At 41.3% G+C, this 21,085-nt stretch overlaps 1 protein-coding gene across 5 annotated transcripts in view; it reads left to right on the top strand.

Moving 5' to 3' along the window:
* Window positions 1–21,085, top strand: part of LONP2 (lon peptidase 2, peroxisomal) — a 58,093-nt gene that overhangs the window by 16,596 nt on the left and 20,412 nt on the right. For all 5 annotated transcript variants that reach the window (XR_014027500.1, XR_014027501.1, XR_014027502.1 and 2 more), the window contains exons 8-11: window positions 4,532–4,673; window positions 13,461–13,611; window positions 15,099–15,225; window positions 16,707–16,837. Coding sequence is in view for 1 of the 5 variants with exons in the window: in XM_081335910.1 (XP_081192036.1) it covers window positions 4,532–4,673; window positions 13,461–13,611; window positions 15,099–15,225; window positions 16,707–16,837 (551 nt within the window). In the remaining 4 variants the exon portion in view is untranslated. The remainder of the gene's footprint in view (window positions 1–4,531; window positions 4,674–13,460; window positions 13,612–15,098; window positions 15,226–16,706; window positions 16,838–21,085) is intronic.

Here is a 21,085-nt window from a genome sequence, read left to right as displayed (position 1 = left end):
ATGTTGAGGCCTATAAGGGGCTGAATGTTTATGCTCAATGCCAGCAGATTCTAACATATCAACAAAACGCTTGTTTGTAAATTCAGTGCCATTATCAGTAATTATGCACTGAACCTTTCTCTTTGTTTTTCTCTCCACGAACTTCAGCCAGTTTGCAAATTGTTGGAAAGTGTCTGCCTTTGACTTAAGCAGATAACAAAATCCATATCGAGAGTAGTGGTCAAGGATACTTAAAATATAACATGACCCTCCTAAACTTGGTTTCATGGGTCCAATTAAATCAGCAAACACAACTTCCAAAGGTACAGTTGTTTTGAAGCTGTTTATCCTGTTTGCAGGAGTTGCCTTGCTCTTTTCCTGATTACAGGCATTGCAATTCAAATACTTACTACATGGCTTCAGTTTAACTCCCTCTACTAATTCCACTGTTTTACGTAGTGAGTTAAAGTTTACATGCCCTAACCGCCTATGCAATAAATGTATACATTCATCATGTGGCTTCTTGTTCTCACATATTGAGTTAGCTTTAACTGTACTAACCTGGTTACTTGTGAGAACGAATAAACCATTTTTCAAATTAGCAGTTACACAGGTTCCATTCCTCTCAATAGTGCATTGCTCCCCTCTGAATGTTACCACAAACCCAACCTTAACCAATTCCCTTACAGATAACAGGTTGAATCTTAGTTTAGGTATATATAACATAGGTAACTGTTCATCAATGCATGGACAATAGGAATTACCTTCACCAGAGGCCTTCATCCTCCAACCATTGGCCAGTGAAACATATTGGTTGCTGTTTTTCATATTAACAAACCTCTCTTTCACTTTAGTAATGCATTGTGAAGCCCCACTATCAACAACCCACAATTCATTGTTTCTGGATGTTGGTTCACCAGAAATAGCCAAACCAATGCCCTTCTTAGCCTTCCCACTGCTATTCACATTCTGTTTTTTACCCTTTCTACAGAATTTGGCTATATGCCCTGTAGCCCCACAAGAATAACATTTCTTGACATTGTAAGCAGTGGTAAATGGCTGCTCCTCTCGTGGCTGTGTCTCTCTCAGCTGGTCTCTGTCACGCCTTCTTCTGGACTCTTCCAGCAGTCTCCCAGTAATGTTAGTCAATGTCAGTTCCTCTCTGGTCAGGACTTCCAAAGAAGAAACATATCCATCATAACTCTCATCCAAAGATGACAGAATAATGTAGACCTGATGCAACTCTGAAAAAATCAGCTCCTTTTCATGAAGCTCTTGAAAAGTTGCTTTCATGTAATTTAAATGGGTCAGCATATCTCCATTCTTCTGCAGACGAGCCCTAAACAGCTTACGTGTAAGGTGTATATGTGCACCCACACTGTCTCGAACATAAAGCCTTCGCAAAACATCCCAACACCTAGCAGCAGACTCCTCACCACGAATATGGACAAGCTGCTGGTCATTCAGTGTTAGTCCAATAATGCAAAGAGCTTTCTCATTGCTACGTTTAAAGTCGTCTAACTTCTTTGCATCCTCTTCGTCATCTGGATCCCAAGCAGTAGTATCTGGTGGGTTATTTACAACAGCCCATAGTCCTTCCTTGCGCAAAAGCAAGCAGCATTTTGTGGACCAGGAAACATAGTTTGTCCCATCCAACCGGGTTATCCAGGAGATGCCTGACAACAGTTCCTGTGCCATTTTACACAAATACAAACTCAGCTAGGAATACTGTGTGTACTAACTCTCAGTACAGGCCTGGGCCCATAACCAGTGTTATGGAATTTAGTGTGCAGAGGTCTCCTTGTGCTACCAAAGAGTTGCACAGACAAGGAAGGGCACTGAGAGCAGTAAAAGTCACACACAGAAATACACTGAGTTCTAAAAGCAAAAAGTATTTTACTTTGAGGTGGTGTAAGAACAAAAATGCACAGTCAAAAATAAACAGTCCAAGTCATACACAATAGCAACAGTCCAAGGAGTAATCCAAACTACAAAGTCTTCTTACCGGTCCAGAGGTCAATACACAGTTCAGGTTTACAACAGTAGTAAACCAACAGCAGAGCAAAAACAGTAATAGTAGAGATCAGTGAATTCAGAGAGAGAGAGAAGCTACTTTCCTAGCTTCCTCTTATGGCCATGAGAACACTTACACACCCATTGGCCAATTAACTTCTTAAAGCCATAGCATTATGGTTAATATATTTTCAACCCAACATTGTAGGCTAACACCATATGCCTAACACTCTCTCTCTCTCTCTCTCTCTGTGTGTGTGTGTGTGTGTGTGTGTGTGTGTGTATCCTGCCTTCTGACATCATTTGGGTCCTGGGAGGGAGGCTGGCAAAACATTCCATCCCCAGCTGGATTTTATTAGCCACCCCATTATATAACACCACATTTTCTCCATCCTTTCAGCTAAATGAAGTCACACGGGGTTAATGGTGGTACACACAAGCCTCGATTTATGTTTTGTGTGTGTGAGATTTAGCTGCGGGAAATTCATGAATTCATTGCTAAGGTTTCACAATGTGAAGTTATTGGATATTTTTTTTAGTGATAAGTGAACTGCAAGTAAGAATAAGTAACACTGTATATGCATATACATACACACATATACACAAACCTTTTAAAAATAATAATAAACCTTTATTGTCAAAGTACAACATGTGTACATTGAGATTAGCTGAGCCTCCCCCCCCCATGCTCTCTCCCCCCAACACACAGTGACAACAAACCCTCCATCCTACCACACCATGTGAACCAACTACATCACACACCGGCCTCCCAAGTCAATTCTGCATAAGTTCACAGAGATTATATCCCATTCAAAAGCCTAACAGCCCACGGATAAAAGCTATTTTTCAGCCTGTTGGTACGGCTGGCTATACTCCTATATCTCCTACCAGATGGTAGGAGAGTAAAGAGATACCAGGGTGTGAGTCATTTTACTGTAAATTAAAACATGCTTTTCCCAAAGCCTAAAGAGAGACTGGATTGATCTCTGCTACAATAAAATATAGTTTATCATCATGCTTGAATATTAACGGAATATAACAATTAATTAGTGGAACAGCCTGCCTCCAGAAGTGGTGAATGCTCAAACACTGGAAGTATTTAAGAAGAGACTGGACAGCTGTTTGTCTGAAATGGTAAAGGGTTTCCTGCCTGAGCAGGGGGTTGGACTAGATGACCTCCAAGGTCCCTTCCAACTCTGCTCTGTTAACCCTTGTTATATCCAGGTCTGCTTTCCAGCTATCAATTTTTTTCCTCTTGATTTGAGCTGAATCTTATTATTTAAACTAACTAGCAATGTAAAGAAAATCTTGAACACAATTACCGGTAATTGGCGTTCAAGGAGTCAGGTGAGCATGCTTGATTGTCCACTTTTACCTGCAATTTATGTTGATGAGCACTTAAAAATCAGTTTGGAGCATTTTAATTTTTGTGCCTTTATTAAATGATTTCTCTGAAATTATCGGCCTAATTTTGGAGAGCTGTTGAGGGACCCTTTACTGAGATCTTGAAAAGCTATCCTCAGGTGGACAAATCTGGACTAGCTGAAATTGATCTGATACTCTCTGATCATACCTTTACTTCATTTATATTAGCTGTTTTCAGAATCACAACATATCCCGTGTATTTTTGTCCTTTCAGGCAATTTCTCACTCCCCGCCGATGTGCATGCATAACTTGTAGTTCAAAACTTAGTTATTTTTTTAACAAAGCATAAAATACAAATATATATATTAAAAAGGTACAGGTAAAATAGGGGAGGAAAAGAGAAGAGTGAAAAGTGTAGAGTAGAGGGGGGGGGAAAGCATTGACTTCGGCTCCTTTTGGTGCAGTAGAATAAAATAATAAAACCTCAACTTTTACTTTTTTATAGATGTTTATTGATTTTTAACATAATCACCTTAATATTTGGTAAAGCGTGTTGTCTGGGTTAGTATTTAAAAAAACAATAACAATTAATTTCTATAATTCTATAGTCCATGTAATGGCTTTGCTTGATTTTCTCTTCTTCTGATAATATTTTCTTTTGTCAACCTTAAATCAATACATTTCTCATTCTTTGAATAAATGACAACTAAATATGAACATTTTCCTCATGTTCCTGCAAATAATAGCCACATCAGCATAAAGCTTCTTTTCTAATTGATCATCTTGATTGCTTCGTCATAGATCCTGTTTACGAAATTCTTATTTAAATTTGTTTTTCTCCACTATTTACTTTTATATAATAGCACATACTAGCCATTTCTAGAACACCAAACCTCTCTAATCAGCAAAACCCAAAATCAAAGTTTCGGATTTTTTTCCAACCTCAAACACAAAGTTCAGAAGCGGTTTCCAAGTAGAAGCAAAATTAATTGTGTTTTTTTCTGTAATCCAGGCGGTCAGTTTAGCCCTCTCTGCTAAACTCCGTCAGTTTTGGCAGCCATCCGTCCATTGTGGGACGGTGTGCATGCATAACTTGAGCCAAGGTCGCATCTTCAGTTTTTGAGTGCTTTCATGCATTTCAGTCTTTCCATGTTTCTCCTTTTTTTTTACAAGGCGCACGTATGTTGGCAGCATGCCCGGTCGTATCATCAATGGCTTGAAGACTGTTGGGGTCAACAATCCAGTCTTTCTCCTAGATGAGGTGGACAAGCTTGGAAAAAGCTTGCAAGGGGATCCTGCGGCTGCATTGCTTGAGGTAAGAATTGGGATGCGTTCTGACAAACAAGGATTGAACCCTGGATTCTGACCTTATGCTCTCCGGTTGGGTCAGGACCTCAGTTCCCACCTTCTCAGCCAAAATTCTGGAAGTTGTACACCCATCGTATCTGGAGTCCACTAGGTAGGGAAGACGTGAAATAGATTTTCCGATAAAACGGACGTTTGAGGTAAATTTCACCTCTTAAAGGAAAGCATGTTATTAAGAATATTACATTTTGGAGACTTGGTGGCTGTTTCAGTTCTCAAGTCGGGAGAATCTCTGGTTTATCTTGGGACTATTAAAATAGGGAGTGGTCATTTTTTTATTTTTTACTCTTAATTGTGCAGAATGCTGTTTTCAATCCATTAACCGATTTTAGAAAACATCTCTGTTGCATTCATACTGGCTGCTGTGGTGGAGGAATGAAATTCGAGACTGTTACTTTTTTAAAAAAACAAACCAGTTCAATTAAGTTAATATAGGAGAACATGTTAAGAATGATAGCTATTTTGGATCATAAGCCCATGATAGTAATCACTTAAGCACAGGGGATTGATATTCTTAAGGAAAGGCATTTTTATTTTTAACAGGAATAGGAAGGGAGATCAGCTGCGTTGGTGAAATAGCAAGTGTGTTGTGCTGGCCAAAATTAGGAGTCGTTTGTCATTAGACCGTTGTTTTTTCATGAAATATTTCTCAAGTGCTACAATCACATCGTATTAGGAAACCATTGTTTTCACTTGAAACAAGATGGATGGCTTGGTGCAACTTGGCATTGCTATGGTGTTAAAAATGGTTATAATTAGGTGTAAAAAGTCATTCTGTTTACTTTCTCAATGTGTTATATCACAAGGCTGCCTATGTTGGGACAAGGAATTTAGAGAGGATTATTAGTCATTTGTTGCCAGACCAAAGAGATTCTACATCAGAATCTTTTATAGGAAGTAGATTGCTAACATCTCTTGACTCCCAGTTAAATAGTATCTGCAGTATATGTTTTATCCCATCTTTATAGTGCTGAAATAATAATAATAAAAAGCTTGTGGGGGAATTGGATATCCAGGATTGTATTGGTGTGGGGAAGAATTGTGGTTGCTGCTCCGTTTAATTTTGGCTTTCAAAGCAAATTCCCTAATTTTGTAATTCTTCTGAGTAATTCTAAGTAAACACATTTTTGCATTGTGCTCTGGTTTGCGGGTCACAGCGTTACATTAAAAAATAAACTCTATTCTGCTCACCCCCTATTTTATAGAATGTAGATTAATTTATTTGATATTTCTGAGGTTGTTTTAAGACGGGCAAAAAGCACTAAGTGTTTGGCAATAATCCGCACTTACACAGGTGAGGAAAGAGGTTCGCTGCCTACATACCAACACTGAGTGTTTGGTCACCCATCCTCAGCTACCATAGTTAAGGCAGTAACATACCTGAAGCGTTCAGGAAAATGACACCTTGGGATTCAATTTGTCTTGAATGTTAAATATGTTTTGCTCTTTGTAGCTTGGGGAAAGGGCTGGAATTTTTCAATGTGTTGATGTTGTTGTTAGCTGCAAAGTTGTGTCCGGCCCATTGCAACCCCATGGACAACGTTCCTCCAGGCCCTTCCTGTCCTCTACCATCTTCTGGAGTCCATTTAAGTTCACGCCTACAGCTTCAGTGACTCCATCCAGCCACCTCATTCTCTGCCATCCCCTTCTTCTCTTGCCCTCAACCTTTCCCAGCATTAGGCTCTTCTCCAGTGAGGCTTTCCTTCCCATTAGGTGGCCAAAGGATTTGAGTTTCAACTTCAGGATCTGGCCTTCTAAAGAGCAGTCAGGGTTGATCTCCTCTAGGACTGACTGGTTGGATTGCCTTGCAGTCCAAGGGACTCGCAGGAGTCTTCTCCAGCACCAGAGTTCAAAGGCCTCCATTCTTTGGTGCTCGGCCTTTCTTATGGTCCAACTTTCACAGCCATACATTGCAACTGGGAAGACCATAGCCTTGACTATATGCACTTTTGTTGACAGGGTGATGTCTCTGCTTTTTAGTGTGCTGTCTAGATTTGCCATGGCTTTCCTCCCAAGGAGCAACCGTCTTTTAATTTCTTGGCTGCTGTGATCTTGGAGCCCAGGAAAATAAAATCTGTCCCTACCTCCATTTCTTCCCCATCTATTTGCCAGGAATTGAGAGGGCCAGATGCCATGATCTTGGTTTTCTTAATGTTAAGTTTCAAAATGTGTTGCTAGTCTCTGGTTAAGGTCAAGGTGCACTTGTTGCTCGATCAGAGCGGAATGTCTTATTTCCAGTTATGTTCGTCAACAAGGGAGCATTCATTCTAAATTTAGATGTCCTCCTCTTGAAGGTCAGAGTGGAGAGAAAGGAATCCGAGTGTTTCTTAATGGAGAACATTTGTAGACAAGAGAAATCGTGCAGAAAGTACAGGCCAGCCTCTCAATGCTTGCAGAGATGATTCTGACTCTTATGGGACTAGGAATTTTGAATGCACAAAAGCTTCTTTTTAATCTTATTTTCATGCAAAACAACAACAACAACAACCAACCAACCAACCACCCCACCACCACCATTGGAACAAAGAGCCTGAAGATGATATTTGATCTTCCTTTCCTGCTCAGGTGATAACCGGATCGCAAATAGTCAACTTGAATCTTGTCTCTTTGAAAACAGTATCTTGATAGTAAAATAAATGGGGCAGATTATTACCTTCACACCCTCTTTATGACTTTTGTAAAGTCTCCACTGGGGCTGACAGCCGAACGCTGAATAAAACTTAATTTAAGGCGGCAATACTGTATTGTTCTTAGTAAAAAAAAAAAAAAGCAACTTTTTTCTCCAGGCGATTTTCACTTGTTTGCCAAGTCTGTGCAAGTCTTGTGATTCTGTGACACAGTTGTCTTGAATCCTGTGAATGAAAGCCTTGCTGGGTGAGGGAAGGGAAGCTGCTAGAAATTTCAAATAACTCCAGGGTTTTCACGATAACTGGAGGTTAGTGTCAGACCTTTGCAGTACAAAAGTTTGATAAAGTAAGTGATTTCTGTTAGGAGGATCGGGTAGGAAGAATTGTTTGCTGCCTCTTCTGCTATTTGGAATTGCTATGGACCAAGCTTTGGAGCCAGACTGAGATTTGGCTGAAACATTAGTTGCCCGGCAGGACTTTTGACCCATCTCTGTTGACTCTCTCTCAACTCTTTCAGTGTATTATACTCTTTTAAAAAGTTCTAGTAAGGAAAGCTAATTGAGATGGCTTTCCGTCTTTGACAAATGTTCAAACTCCTGCATGCCCATGTATGATGTATAATTTTAATTAGCAGCACTCTTCTAGGCCATAATTCAAGCCGATAAGCAGAAAGGATGTGTGTTCATTCCATAATGGAAAGGATAAATTACGTTGACAGCAGCGTGCAGTCAGTCGCTCAGGCGTTGTGGACGTTCCACCCTGCATTACGTGAGAATTGTTCATAGTAACGTAGCGTTGCTCACTTAACCCATCTCCAGTGAGAGCTTGAGAGGACTCGGAAATACACAGAAGTGGAAAAGCCTGAATCACAGAAGGCCGCTAGGCTGAACAAGGAGAAACGGAGGGAGCCTCAATAGGCATAACCATCATTTTCAGTATTTCTTTCTCCGATATAGTTTATGCAGTTTTCCATATACATTTCTTGACGTGCTACACAGGCAGAATAAAAACGATTACGAGGCAGCAATAAAAGTCAAGTGGATTTAAATGAGTTAATATAAAAGAATAGACATTAAAAGAAAAAAGCAAAGGCATAATTTTTTTCATAGAGGCCTTCTTGGGTCAAGTCTTCCATGGGTACCTAAAATTTATAGGAGGAGCTGCCTCTCAAACATCAACATACTGAGGTGAGATTTTGGCTAGGTTCCTGGCTGTCATCCATATTTTGTAGATTGTGTATATAATCTGTATACTCCTATACACATTTCATATAGAGATTTATGTTTGTGTAATACACAAAGACATTAATCGCTGATAAATGTGGAGAGCAAACTGGAATATTGCGCAGTATGAAATGTATTCACTAACCATTTATTGATAGCTAAATAATAATAATAATAATAATAATAATAATAATAATAATAATAATAATCATGATGATGATGATGATGATGATGATGTGCCTGGTTGATACCTAGGATGCTGGCAGCAACCCGTGTCAACCATCAGCGCCAGTCAATTTGAATGTTCAGTTGACTGAGGTTCATGTTTAATGAATAAAAGATATAATAAGAATAAAATAATACAGTTGGAAGGAACCTTGGAGGTCTTCTAATCCAACCCCCTGCTCAGGCAGGAAACCCTATACCATTTCAGAAAAATGTTTGTCTAGTCTCTTCTTAAAAACTTAAGTCTTGGACCATTCACAACTTCTTGTTTTTCCCACCAGTTGTTTTTACGTATTTGATTTCCCATTTGAATAGTGCTGACTTTGCTAGCTACGGATAGTCCTCAACTTACAGCATTTAATGACTATCTGAAGTTACAACAGCCCTGAAAAGAATGACTTATGACTGTTTTCCAGCATCCCCAGGGCCACGGGATCAGAAATCAGAAGCTTGGCAACTGGTTCATATTTACGACGGTTTCAGTGTCCTGGGAGGGGTGGTGGGGTCACGTGATCCCCCTTTTTGCGACCTTCAGACAAGCAAAGTCAATGGGGAAGCTTAATCGTCGTTGCCAACTTAACCACTGTGGTAACTGATTTAACAACTGTGGCGAGAAAGATTGTGAAATGGGGCAAAATTCACTCAACAGCCGTCCCGCTTAGCAACATAAGATTTGGCCTCCATTGTGGTCGTAAGTCAAGTTGTGTGTTTATGGGTTGTGAGATGCATATAAACATTTTGCTAGTAGGCACGCAATCGATTCGGAATCGGGAGCCCTTTCCGAAAAGCAGCTTTCTCTCTGTTGGCTTGCGATGCATAGTCCCGAGAAATCTGGCAATCATGGAAGGTTGCAGTAGATCTCAGAATAGACTCTGAAAGCCATCAGAGGTTCTGGCCTCTTTCCACCTACAGAAAGCAAATCCCTTGCGCTCCGGTATGATTCATTGGGTGTCTTCTCTTGCCCTCGAGCAGTTTTCTTTGCTGACAAGTTCTCTGGATTTGTGGGTTGAGTGTGCCTGATTCCAAAACAAAGCTGCAGCTGTGAAATCTCGTCCTCCCATTGGTATCTCAAATGGATCTTGTTCATCATGTCTTAATGCAACAGCTTCCCCCCCCCCCCCCCCCCGGGCTCATGCAGATCTTGGAAGGGTCAGAAACAAAACCAAACCCCATGGTTACTGTATATCCATCTCCTCATTTCACATGGTTGTATTTCCTGCACCGTAACTCAGCTCTAGGAGAGTTGAAATGCTCCAATTTCTTCTCAGCGTTACAGAATTGGAAGGTACAAGCACCTCGCCAATAGCTTTGGATTGGCAAACCTGAATAACCTGTTCTTCTTCTCCGTCTTTATATTTGAATTTAACGCCCAGTGTATAAAATCTGTACGAATTCCAGACTTGTGTAAAACAATCAATTTCACTTACAGGATAACAGAGTTGGATGGGACCTTGGAGGTCTTCTAGTCCAGCCCCCTGCTCACGCGGGAGACCCTATACCCTTCCAGACAAGTGGCTGCCCAGTCTTTTCCTAAAAACCTCCAGTGATGGATCACCCACAACTTCTGAAGTTCCACTGATTAATTGTTCTCGCTGTCAGGAAATTCCTCCTTAGTTCCAGGTTGCTTCTCTCCTTGATTACTTTCCATCCATTGCTTCTAGTTCTGCCTTCTGGTGCCTTGGAGACTAGCTTGACTCCCTCTTCTTTGGGGCAGCCCCTGAGATGTTGGAAGACTGCTATCATGTCACCCCTTGTCCTTCTTTGCCTTAAACTAGACATACCCAATTCAGAATATAACAATATAGCACAACCCAGTACTGAAATTAGGGAGTCATGGAGAAAAGCAGATGTGATGCTTCAGGGGAGTTGACACCTCTTCTTAATAGAGTCATGCCCGCTAATTTTATTCTTTTTATCATGAAAATAACAAGAAAACCCAACACATTAACATGTTAATTTTGAACTTTAGCCCTGCTCTTTTTAGTCCAATCATTGAAATCCCCTTGGTCATGTAATAAGCCATTACAATCCTTAAAGATTGCCACGATGCTATATCATAGCTTGTTTACTTCAGAGTTCCGCTATTTCCTCGGAGTTGTGTTTGTTGGCTTTTGCTTGCTGCCTTAGCAACAAAGGCGCGCACAAGAGAGCTTGGGAATGATCGGAAATAATTTGCACACCTACAGAATGGAGAGAATGACAGCAGCTTAGTATACATTTGATCCACGGCAGGTTGCCACTCATGCGTTGTCAAGAGAAAGTGCTGTATATCCTCCCTCCAAGGAGAAAAAAAAAATGGAAACAAGAGCTGAACAATGTATAAGTTGAAATGTAACTTAAATAAATACTAAAACCTCAGCAAACTGCCTGTCTTGGCTCAGAGAGTGGGACCAGGGGAATTGTGGGTTTTCTCTGGCTCCACGTTAACGGTTAATGGGCAACTTCGCTTCCACCCCATCCCCGTATTCTTCTGGTTATTTATCTTTCAACTAAACTTGCAGGGATGGCTCTTGAAATAATAGAAATGTGTCCATAAAATTGGAGCATAGTTATCTTATGAACTTGAAACTTAGTACCTCAAGCCTAGCATTCTTCCAGCTGTTTCTGAACATTTCCAAGGTTTGAGGGAGTCCAGTCAGTAATGTGGATGTTTTCCATGGGGTGGTGGTGCCATGTTTAAAAAAACTTACTTTATATAAGTAAATACATGTTAGAGAAAAGGACTGCAGTAACCCCATCTCTGGACTGAAACAGTATGGTCCACATTCCTACCCTCTTAGTCCTTTTACTAGAGTCCACTTAAATAACCCCCACCCCCACCCGACCCAGTTGCCTTCTCTGAACTGGTTCCATCCCTGAAGCACATTTTCTTCCAAAGAGATTAAAACTACGGATAGAATGTGAAATATACTGCATGTCCAGAAATATGGAAAGGCTATCGCCATTGGCAGCCTTCTGCTCACTTCGGTCTGCAAATCTTCAGCCAAGTGACCCTTAAAAAAAAAAAGATGTAGACTGGTGCCGGCAGTTCTGATGTTCACCTTGAAAGGCAACCCAAATCAGAATGACGCTTTTGTTTAATTTAGCTTTAATTAGCGCATTCAAGTGACTGTGACGTATTTCCTGGGTGGCCGTTTGGCAGAGAAATATGACCGAGGCGGGGGCTTGGTTGGAAATATTTGTACCTCTGAATATGCTCCCCTCCTGCTGATGGCAGGTGGATTATCCTCACGTTTCTGTCTTGGTGGTCTCAGCGTGGTTTCCAGCTGATAAACCCTTAACCGCGAAAAACCCCCTGCAGTTACGCTGCACACAATGGAAAGTAGCCTGTTGCATTTGGTGTTCTGCCTTTGCTGTGATTCTCCCATGTGTCTGTTCCAGCCTCCTTTAAAAAAAGGCAGCTATTGACATTTTGAACCCTCTTCTCTGGTTGTTTTTATCCGCCTGCTAAGTAAGACATCCCACTGATCTCGCTGATCAAATAGGGTGGGGCACATTTCATGCCTGCAGGGGCCAAAGAATTTGGCCTGTGCCAGCTCATTGGTTCTCTTCCTCTGCTTTGATCTGGGAGGAGACTATAACATTGTCAGATCTGGAAGTTAGTTACTCAGGCCTGGTCTATTACATTTATTAGAATTGACTTTGCAGTGATTTTCATGTGCAAGGATTTTCAAAACATACATAGATTAATGTTGCTATAGAAGCATTTACACTCACGATAGGCTTTCCGGGATGTTCACTCCTAGCAGTGCGACGCAGAAAAAAATTCCCTACACAGCCCTGGGATGATCAAAAACATAAATCCTCATCCTTTTTGTTGCTAGCATTCAACCATTTATTTTCTTTCTCTTTCTTTCTTTCTTTCTTTCTTTCTTTCTTTCTTTCTTTCTTTCTTTCTTTCTTTCTTTCTTTCTTTCTTTCTTTCTTTCTTTCTTTCTTTCTTTCTTTCTTTCTTTCTTTCTTTCTTTCTTTCTTTCTTTCTTTCTTTCTTTCTTTCTTTCTTTCTTTCTTTCTTTCTTTCTTTCTTTCTTTCTTTCTTTCTTTCTTTTCTTGTCCCTTGCTTTTGGATCAGCTTTATGCCCAGATGCTTCTGGAACAAAGAGACAGACAGTTATACCATATCAGACTGCTTATGGGTCTACTCTAGCCCAGTATTTATTTACAGAAAGTGTCACTCCTGTTCAAGGTGTCAGTCTTTTTCCTGTCATATATTATCTGATTCCATTTAATCAGTTATGATGGGAGCAAACACGGAACCTCTTGCAAGTGAAGCCTCGAATCAGTGGGTTTTCTCGATGTCATTTCTTTTTTTCCCATGGAACCCTGGGAACTGTAGTTCAGTAGCCAGAACTGGAAGGTGCCTAGAAATGTTCTTAGCTAAAAATTGCAGTAACAAGGCCTCTTTTTAAAGCGGGAGTTTGCATATCTTTCTCTGGTATTTCAGTACCCCTATTTGTATCTACTCACTAAGGATTGTGAAAATATTATTCTTAAATTCGTTTTGGCTACTGTATAGAAATCACCCTAAAATTATATCTGCATTTTTGTGTTGCATGAGTCCATAAAAATGTAGCCATATTTAGCTAAATGAAATGAATTAAATATGCACGGTAATGCTTGTAAAAAAAAACCCCTCATTTTTTTTGTTTCTGCTTTTGAAAGGTCTTGGATCCTGAGCAAAACCATAACTTCACAGACCATTACTTAAACGTAGCATTTGATCTGTCTCAAGTCCTCTTCATAGCCACCGCTAATACTACTGCCACCATCCCAGCTGCTTTGTTGGACAGAATGGAGATCATTCAGGTTCCAGGTAACACAAACACGATGTGTTTGTGCATGTGTGTCTCAGAGAGAGGGATGTATTTACAGTAATTGCAGCATTGTAGGGTCAAATGATCGCCATTTCAAATCTTGCCAAGGCGTCTAGGACAACTCGCCCTAGCGAACTCGGCCTGGCCAACTTGCCACGGGCCAACTCGCTGTGTGACAATTTGCCATGGAACAATTCAACAAGGGATAACTCAAAGAGAGGAATTGCAGCAGGCCTTGTCTTGCTTTAGATTTGAACCTTCTCAAATTAGAAATCCTCAAGGGTGGGGTGAGCCGGAATGGGACAACTTGCCACAGCAGGAATAGAATAGAATAGAATAGAATAGAATAGAATAGAATAGAATAGAATAGAATAGAATAGAATAGAATAGAATAGAATAGAATAGAATAGAATAGAATAGAATAATAGAATAGAATAGAATAGAATAGAATAGAATAGAATAGAATAGGACAGGACAGGACAGGACAGGACAGGACCTTGGAGGTCTTCTAGTCCAGTCCCTTGCTCAAGCAGGAGAACCTATACCATCTCAGACAAGTGACTGTCTAGTCTCTTCTTAAAAATAGAATAGAACCTTACCTTACCTTACCTTACCTTACCTTACCTTACCTTACCTTACCTTACCTTACCTTACCTTACCTTACCTTACCTTACCTTACCTTACCTTACCTTACCTTACCTTGGAGGTCTTCTACTCCAGCCCCCTGCTCAAGCAGGAGAACCTACACCATCTCAGACAGGTGACTGTCCAGTCTCTTCTTAAAAATTTCCATTGATGGAGTGCCCACAATTTCGGGGGGTAAGCTGTTCCACTGGTTAACTGTCCTCACTGTCAGGAAGTTTCTCCTTAATTCTAGATTGCTTCTCTCTCTGATCAGTTTCCAACCATTGTTTCTTTCCACAGCCAACTCGCTGCGGGACAATTCGACAATTCAGTGTAATTATTTAAAATAGTTAAAAAATCATTTTGATTTTTGTCATTTGCATTTCATTTCGTCCCTCCTTTGGCATCCTTTCTCCACTATTTCTTCGATATTAGTGTAACTCTTGTCGCAGGGCGAGCTGTCCCGTGGCGAGTAGTCATGGACCGGGGTGAGCTGACATTCTACTTCTCCCTCTCTTCCGTTGCCTTGCGCTGAGTTGTCCCATGGTGAGTCGGCTCAGCAAGTTGTCCCATTCCATTCCTGGGGGGTGGGGGTGCTGCTGACAAAAAGTCATTTGGGGTGGAGTCACGTTTGCAAAATGACTGCCGAATTCACTAAACATCTGCAGCGATGTGCTTGACAACCAGGGCTAAAAAGATTTTTAAAATTGGGCATAACTTACTTAACAGCCGTCTTGGAAATTCTGATCCCAATTGTGGTTTTACGTCGAGGACTAACTATACCAACTTAACTTAATAACCCTCTTTAAAATGTCACTTCTAAAATGTAAGTTCCTATCTCCTCTCATGAACCGTCTCCAAGGATACACCCAAGAGGAAAAGATAGAAATTGCACATCGGCATTTGATTCCGAAACAGCTGGAACAGCACGGGCTGACTCCTCAGCAGATTCAGATTCCCCAAGAAGCGACGCTGGTCATTATCACCCGGTAATGATTTACGCCTTTAAAATTTTATACCACGTTTCGTTTTAGCTGTGAAATTTTAAATTTGGAATATTTTACTATCAAAGAATGTTCGAAGAGTGGGATTTTTGCAACATAAATGTCTCTGCTTATTAATATAAGGCCTTCATTCTTAACTATTCTAAATTTATACATCCCCACCAGTGTCAGACAGTATAACAAAAACCGGAGTGATAATATTGAACATCAGTTGCCTATTATTATTAGTTGAATAATTAACAAAAAAAGGCAGACAAATGTTTAAAAAAAAATCCACAGGCAATGATAATGACTTTTTCAAGCTGAATCTTTGAACAGGCCTCCTCATTTGGGGTTCCAGAAATGGAAAAGAGATTTGCAAAGGAGAGAAACAACACAAAAGTAGCTGGAAGACAAGAGAAATGTGTCTGTGGGTGGTATTTGTCTTAGAAGAAGCAGCGTTTAGGGATAATGTGTGATCTTGGCCTACCATTTCCACTTTGTGTGCTTTGTGTTAGCTTTGTGTTACTTTGAGAGCCAAATTCTGCCATGTCCTGAAGGTGCTTTTTTAAAAACTGGATTTTGGTTTTCTTTGAAGACTTTTCGCTTCTCATCCAAGAAGCTGCTTCAGTTTTGAAGTCAGAACTGAAGAAGCTTCTTGGATGAGAAGCGAAACATCTTCAAGGAAAAACCAAGAAAGTCCGGTTGCCTTTTGGAAAAAAAAAAACCAAACACTTTTTTGGGACGTGGCAGAATTTGGCTCTCAAAGTAAGACAAAAGTAACCATAGATAATAAAAGAGTCCAGTTGCCTTTTGAAAAAGCACCTTTACAGCAACCGTGACCTGGATGTCTCGAGAATCTCCGTAGGCAAATTCAGCCAAGTCTTCATTGTGAATTTTGCCCCCACCACCGCAGGCAACATAATCAGCATCCTCTGCAGAAATACTGAGGCGCGGATTCTGTTTCATTGCAACGCTTGGCCTAGATCAGGGGTGTCAAACTCAATTTCATTGAGGGCCGCATCAGCATTGCGGTTGCCCTCAGGGGGCTGGGTGGGTATGGCCAGGGTGGGCGTGGTTAGAGTGCATATGGCCTACTGGGTGGGCGTGGCCAGCTCTACATCGTTCACATCAAGGGTGCCTATGGGGGCCTGGGCAGGAGTGGGACAAATCTGAGGGTCTTTGGCAGAAGGAGGGTCTCTGGGCCAGGGCCAAGGCAGAGGGGGCCGTTCTCTCACTGTTTCCAGGATGGCTTCGCGGGCCACATGAAACCACTTTGCGGGCCGGATCCGGCCCCCAGGCCTTGTGTTTGACATGTCTGGCCTAGATTGTTTTGCATGTTAGATCATTTGCAGAGCCCCCTCCCCACTCAAACTCAGAGATGCAAGGTAGCTCATGAGATCTGTAGCCCCAACCAGGATTCCTGGGTGGTGTTGGCTTCCGTTCACACCACTGAAAGGGCACCCTTGGCTGCTGCTTTTTGTTAGCTACACCCGAGAAGCCGGAGTCCGCTCCCTGGATCGTAAACTTGGAGCGATTTGCCGAGCTGTTGCCGTCAAAGTGGCCGAAAGCCAGCACAAGGAGACCAGGCCAGATCGCTCAGAAGGCACAGAAGGAGGTTGGTGAGCTGCATCTTTTTTTTCTTTTTTTTTCTTTTTGTCTTTCTCCTTTCTTAAAAATTCTGCCTGTCTCCTGCGCTCGCCAGCATCCTGGCTTGGATGGTTCCCAAAGAAGGGCCTTTGCCGTGTTTTGAGGTTATTTTTTTTAGATTTGCTTATGTTTTGTCCTCCGCTGAAATAAAACAGCACCGTTTTCGGTGTTGGCATTCATCTCTCACAGCAGACAACAGAAATACCTGCCCACTCATCTGCTGGCAGAAGGAAATCTTAGCTGAGTTTGCAGCTGAGAGGTGAATGCGTGACTGAAGCAGTTGCTTGGTTCACAGGTTGATCTCTGAGGCCATGCGTGGATTTCATCTTCCATGTCTTAACCGTCTCTACCTTCACGTCCCCCTTCCTGGGTTACTTGTCAAAGGCTCTGCTTCCAGCTAATGAGCTGCTATCTAGGGGCGAGTGGAAGGCTAATCTTAATTGTTCTTAATTCTTAATTGAGACTATGGAAAGAGTGCAGAGAAGAGCAGCAAGAATGATCAGAGGGCTGGAGGCTAAAACCTATGAAGAACGGTTACAGGAATTGGGTATGTCTAGTCTACTAAAGGGAGTAAGGGAGACATGATAGCAGTGTTCCAATATCTGAGGGGCTCCTACAAAGAAGAGGGGGTCAAACTATTTTCCAAAGCACCAAAAGGCAAGGCAAGAAACAACGGTTGGAAACTAACCAAGCAGAGAAGCAACCTAGAATGAAAGAGAAATTCAGAGCAATTAGCCAACGGAATAGCTTGCCTTCAGAAGTTGTGAGTGCTCCATCACTGACAGCTTTCAAAAAGAGACTGGACTACCATTTCTTGAAATGATATAGGGTTAGGGTTACGTCACCAAGAACTCACAGAGCAAAATGGACATTGCCAACAAACTCGGAGCGCTTGGGTATGGTTAGGAGGGCATTGACTTTTCTAGGCTGCCCTGTCTATGTTTCCTGGTAAAATACATGGGAAAATCCCACTGGCGGAAAATTCCACTTAGGGTCTCCTGCTTGATCATGGTGGTGTTGGACTAGAAGACCTCTGAGGTTCCTTCCAATTCTATTATTCTATGTTCTAACGTTCAACTGCCTCCCAATCACCATGAAGTAAGGCAGTCATTTTCTGCAAATTAATATTTTTTTGGAAGGAAAAAAAAGGGAATGAAAAATATTTGGTTTAACTGTGTCTGCTACTATGGAGAGTTTTCATGTTCACCCCGCCTTCCGTTTACTATCAATCCTCACAAGATAAAAGTTTGTTTGGGGCTAAAACAAACACCTTCCAAGTCCAATTCTGATTTCTTTTGGGATTTGATCCCAGGAGCATTGCTGGAAATTGGTATGGTTTGTTCCAGTGGGTTGCCATACAAACCGAAAATTATCTGTCACGGCAGTTATTTTATCTATGGGTTCCAACGCTTACAATAGGTGCGTTCAGGAACCTTTACAAGCTCTCTTGAAAAAAGTGCCATTCTGATCAAAACGTTGAGTTGAGCCTATGTGTGTTTCCCACACACATATTAATACAACCTGAGATTTAAAACTCACTGATTATTCAGGCATATTTATATTGGCTGCAGACTTAGCATGATTCTAGCGCAGTGATTTTTATGTCTGGCGGAAAGCCTGCTAGACATTGAACGTATTCTGTAACCGTATGAAGATTTGGAGGTGTATTTTTACAGAGTTTCTGTGCAATGTGAGAAAATTTTAACCTCTTGAACTCGTATACATATATATATATATATATATATATATATATATATATATATATATATATATATGTGTGTGTGTGTGTGTGTGTGTGTGTGTGTGTGTGTGTGTGTGTGTGTGAAACATGGGGCAAATCTTTATTTCCTGTTTTCAGCCTATCTTGAAGGCCATCGAACAGGCTGTAGTCACACCGGGAAATAAAGATTTGCCCCATGTTTGGGGCCTAGCAAGGTAATCTAAATAGTTAACATTTGACACATATCTCCCCTTGCAGAAAGCTAACAGAGCGAGAGAGATCCTGTGGCTCAAGAGGTAAATATACTGCCTAATATGCAATCAGCCCAGGTTCGAATCTCAGAAGGGTATGTCTGACTGATGAAGACTAAAGAGTCAGAAATGCATATCAGTCTCCCTTAATTCTTTGTTAGTAATTTACACACACACACACACACACACACACACACACACACACACACACACACATATATATATATATATATATATATATATATATATATATATATATATATATATATATATATATATAAGATGGGACTCTTTTGGGTGGCAACAGAGATGTTGTGTGACTCACACATTCTTAGAGAGAAACAGATGTCAGCCTGCAACTTTCACAATTATTTTTATTGGCCTTTCCCTCTGTTTGTCTTACTGGCTCTGCCTACATTAACATCTAATAATTGTTGCTATATATTTCAACAGCAACTTTTCAAGCCCGCTTTAATTATTGATGTCATATTTCTGTCCTCAGCCCTCCTTTCTTCCCAAGGAGAAAGAATCTGAGCAATTAAAAAAAGAGTTGAATTTATTCTTAATCCTAAATCAAAAGGCCCAGCTCATAGAGGGAAGACCTAGAAAGTCCTTCCTGAAAGCAGGTTTGACAAATGAAAGTGGCCGCCATTGGAAAACTTTCCATAATCTAGGGACGGTCAGAAATATATATATATATATATATATATATATATATCCATGCGTGTATGTTTCAAGTTGTGGGTTCCCCCCCCCCATCTAGGTCAGGGGTGGGGAATGATGGCCCCTTAACAAATGCAATGATTCACTTACCAGCCTTGGCAAGGAAAGCCATAAAATGGGGCAAAACTCACTTAAAAAAATATTTCACATAGCAACATAAATTTTGGACGACCTGTAATGCTGATAGCCCACTTCTTCAAGTCAACGCCCATCCCCTTGCAAAGCCTCAGATGCATTTTCTTTTCTTTTTTTTTTAGGTTTCTAGGGTTACTAGTGGAAGAGGCTTAAAGCTTCTCCCTTGCAACATTAGAGGGACTTGTTTACTATTAAACAGCAGAACAAAAGGACAGCTTTGTCTTCTGCATCTCTTCCCCCCCACCCACAAATTCAGCAAAGAAGTTATTTACAGTGTGGAAACTGGAGCTGGAAATTGCTGCCAGCAAGGAAAGGAACAGCAAGGGGAATGTTTTCCAAATGGTGTAAAATTTTAGGTTTTTTGGGGGGGTTTTTTGGTCTTTGTTTTTGACCATTTGGAGGAAAAGCTACCTCCCAACGCTGTGGCCCAACGCTGCCTTTGTGTGGTCTGAAAGGGCAGCAGGCGAAACAGAGCAATGAAAGGGAGGCTGACAAAATGGGCAGGGAGACGACTTGCCCTTTGCCTGGTGCTGGCATTTGAGTCGCATCCTCCTCTTCCAAGCAAGCAAAGGGATTTTCCTTTGTTTGAAAAATTAGGAGGAGGAGGAAGGAGAAGAAAGAAAGAAGAAAGAAGAAAGAAGAAAGAAGAAAGAAGAAAGAAGAAGAAGAAGAAGAAGAAGAAGAAGAAGAAGAAGAAGAAGAAGAAGAAGAAGAAGAAGAAGAAGAAGAAGAAGAAGAAGAAGAAGAATCTTCTTGCAGGCTGCAGTTGGCCAATGCCGGAGTGAATCAGATTTGTCTTGAACATGAAATTTGCCATGGAGACATGCACTACTTCAACCGTCAAGCTGAATCAGCTTACCAGCCATGGATTGCGTTTCATCGAAGCTTGCTTCAATTCCAGTTGGGTAGGCAGCAAAAATAAGAGAGGTTTGCTGAACCCTTCAATAGGTCCAGGTTAAGGCACAAAGGTAGAAATCAGGAGATGGTGAGTTCTAGTCCTGCCTTAGATATGAAAGCCAACTGGGTGACTTGGGCCAATCACCAGGAGATGGTGAGTTCTAGTCTCACCTTAGGCGTGAAAACTGGGTGGGTGACTTTGGGCCAATCATCAGGAGACTGTGAGTTCTAGTCCCTCCATACGCATGAAAGCAGATGTGTTGACTTTGAGCCATTCACCAGGAGATGGTGAGTTCTAGTCCTGCCTTAGGTATGAAACAGGCTGGGCGACTTTGGACAGTTACTCTCAGCCCAACTCACCTCACAAGATTGTTGTTGTGGGGAAAATAGGAGAAGGAAGGAGTATTCGGGATGTTGGCCACCTTGAGTTACTCATAAACTAATCAAGGCTGAGGACAGGAAGGCCTGGAGGGACATAGTCCATGGGGTC

This window comes from Vipera berus (assembly GCF_964194415.1).
Source record: "Vipera berus genome assembly, chromosome: 10".
Taxonomy (NCBI): Eukaryota; Metazoa; Chordata; class Lepidosauria; order Squamata; family Viperidae; genus Vipera; species Vipera berus.
This window is presented reverse-complemented; position numbering and strand designations above follow the sequence as displayed.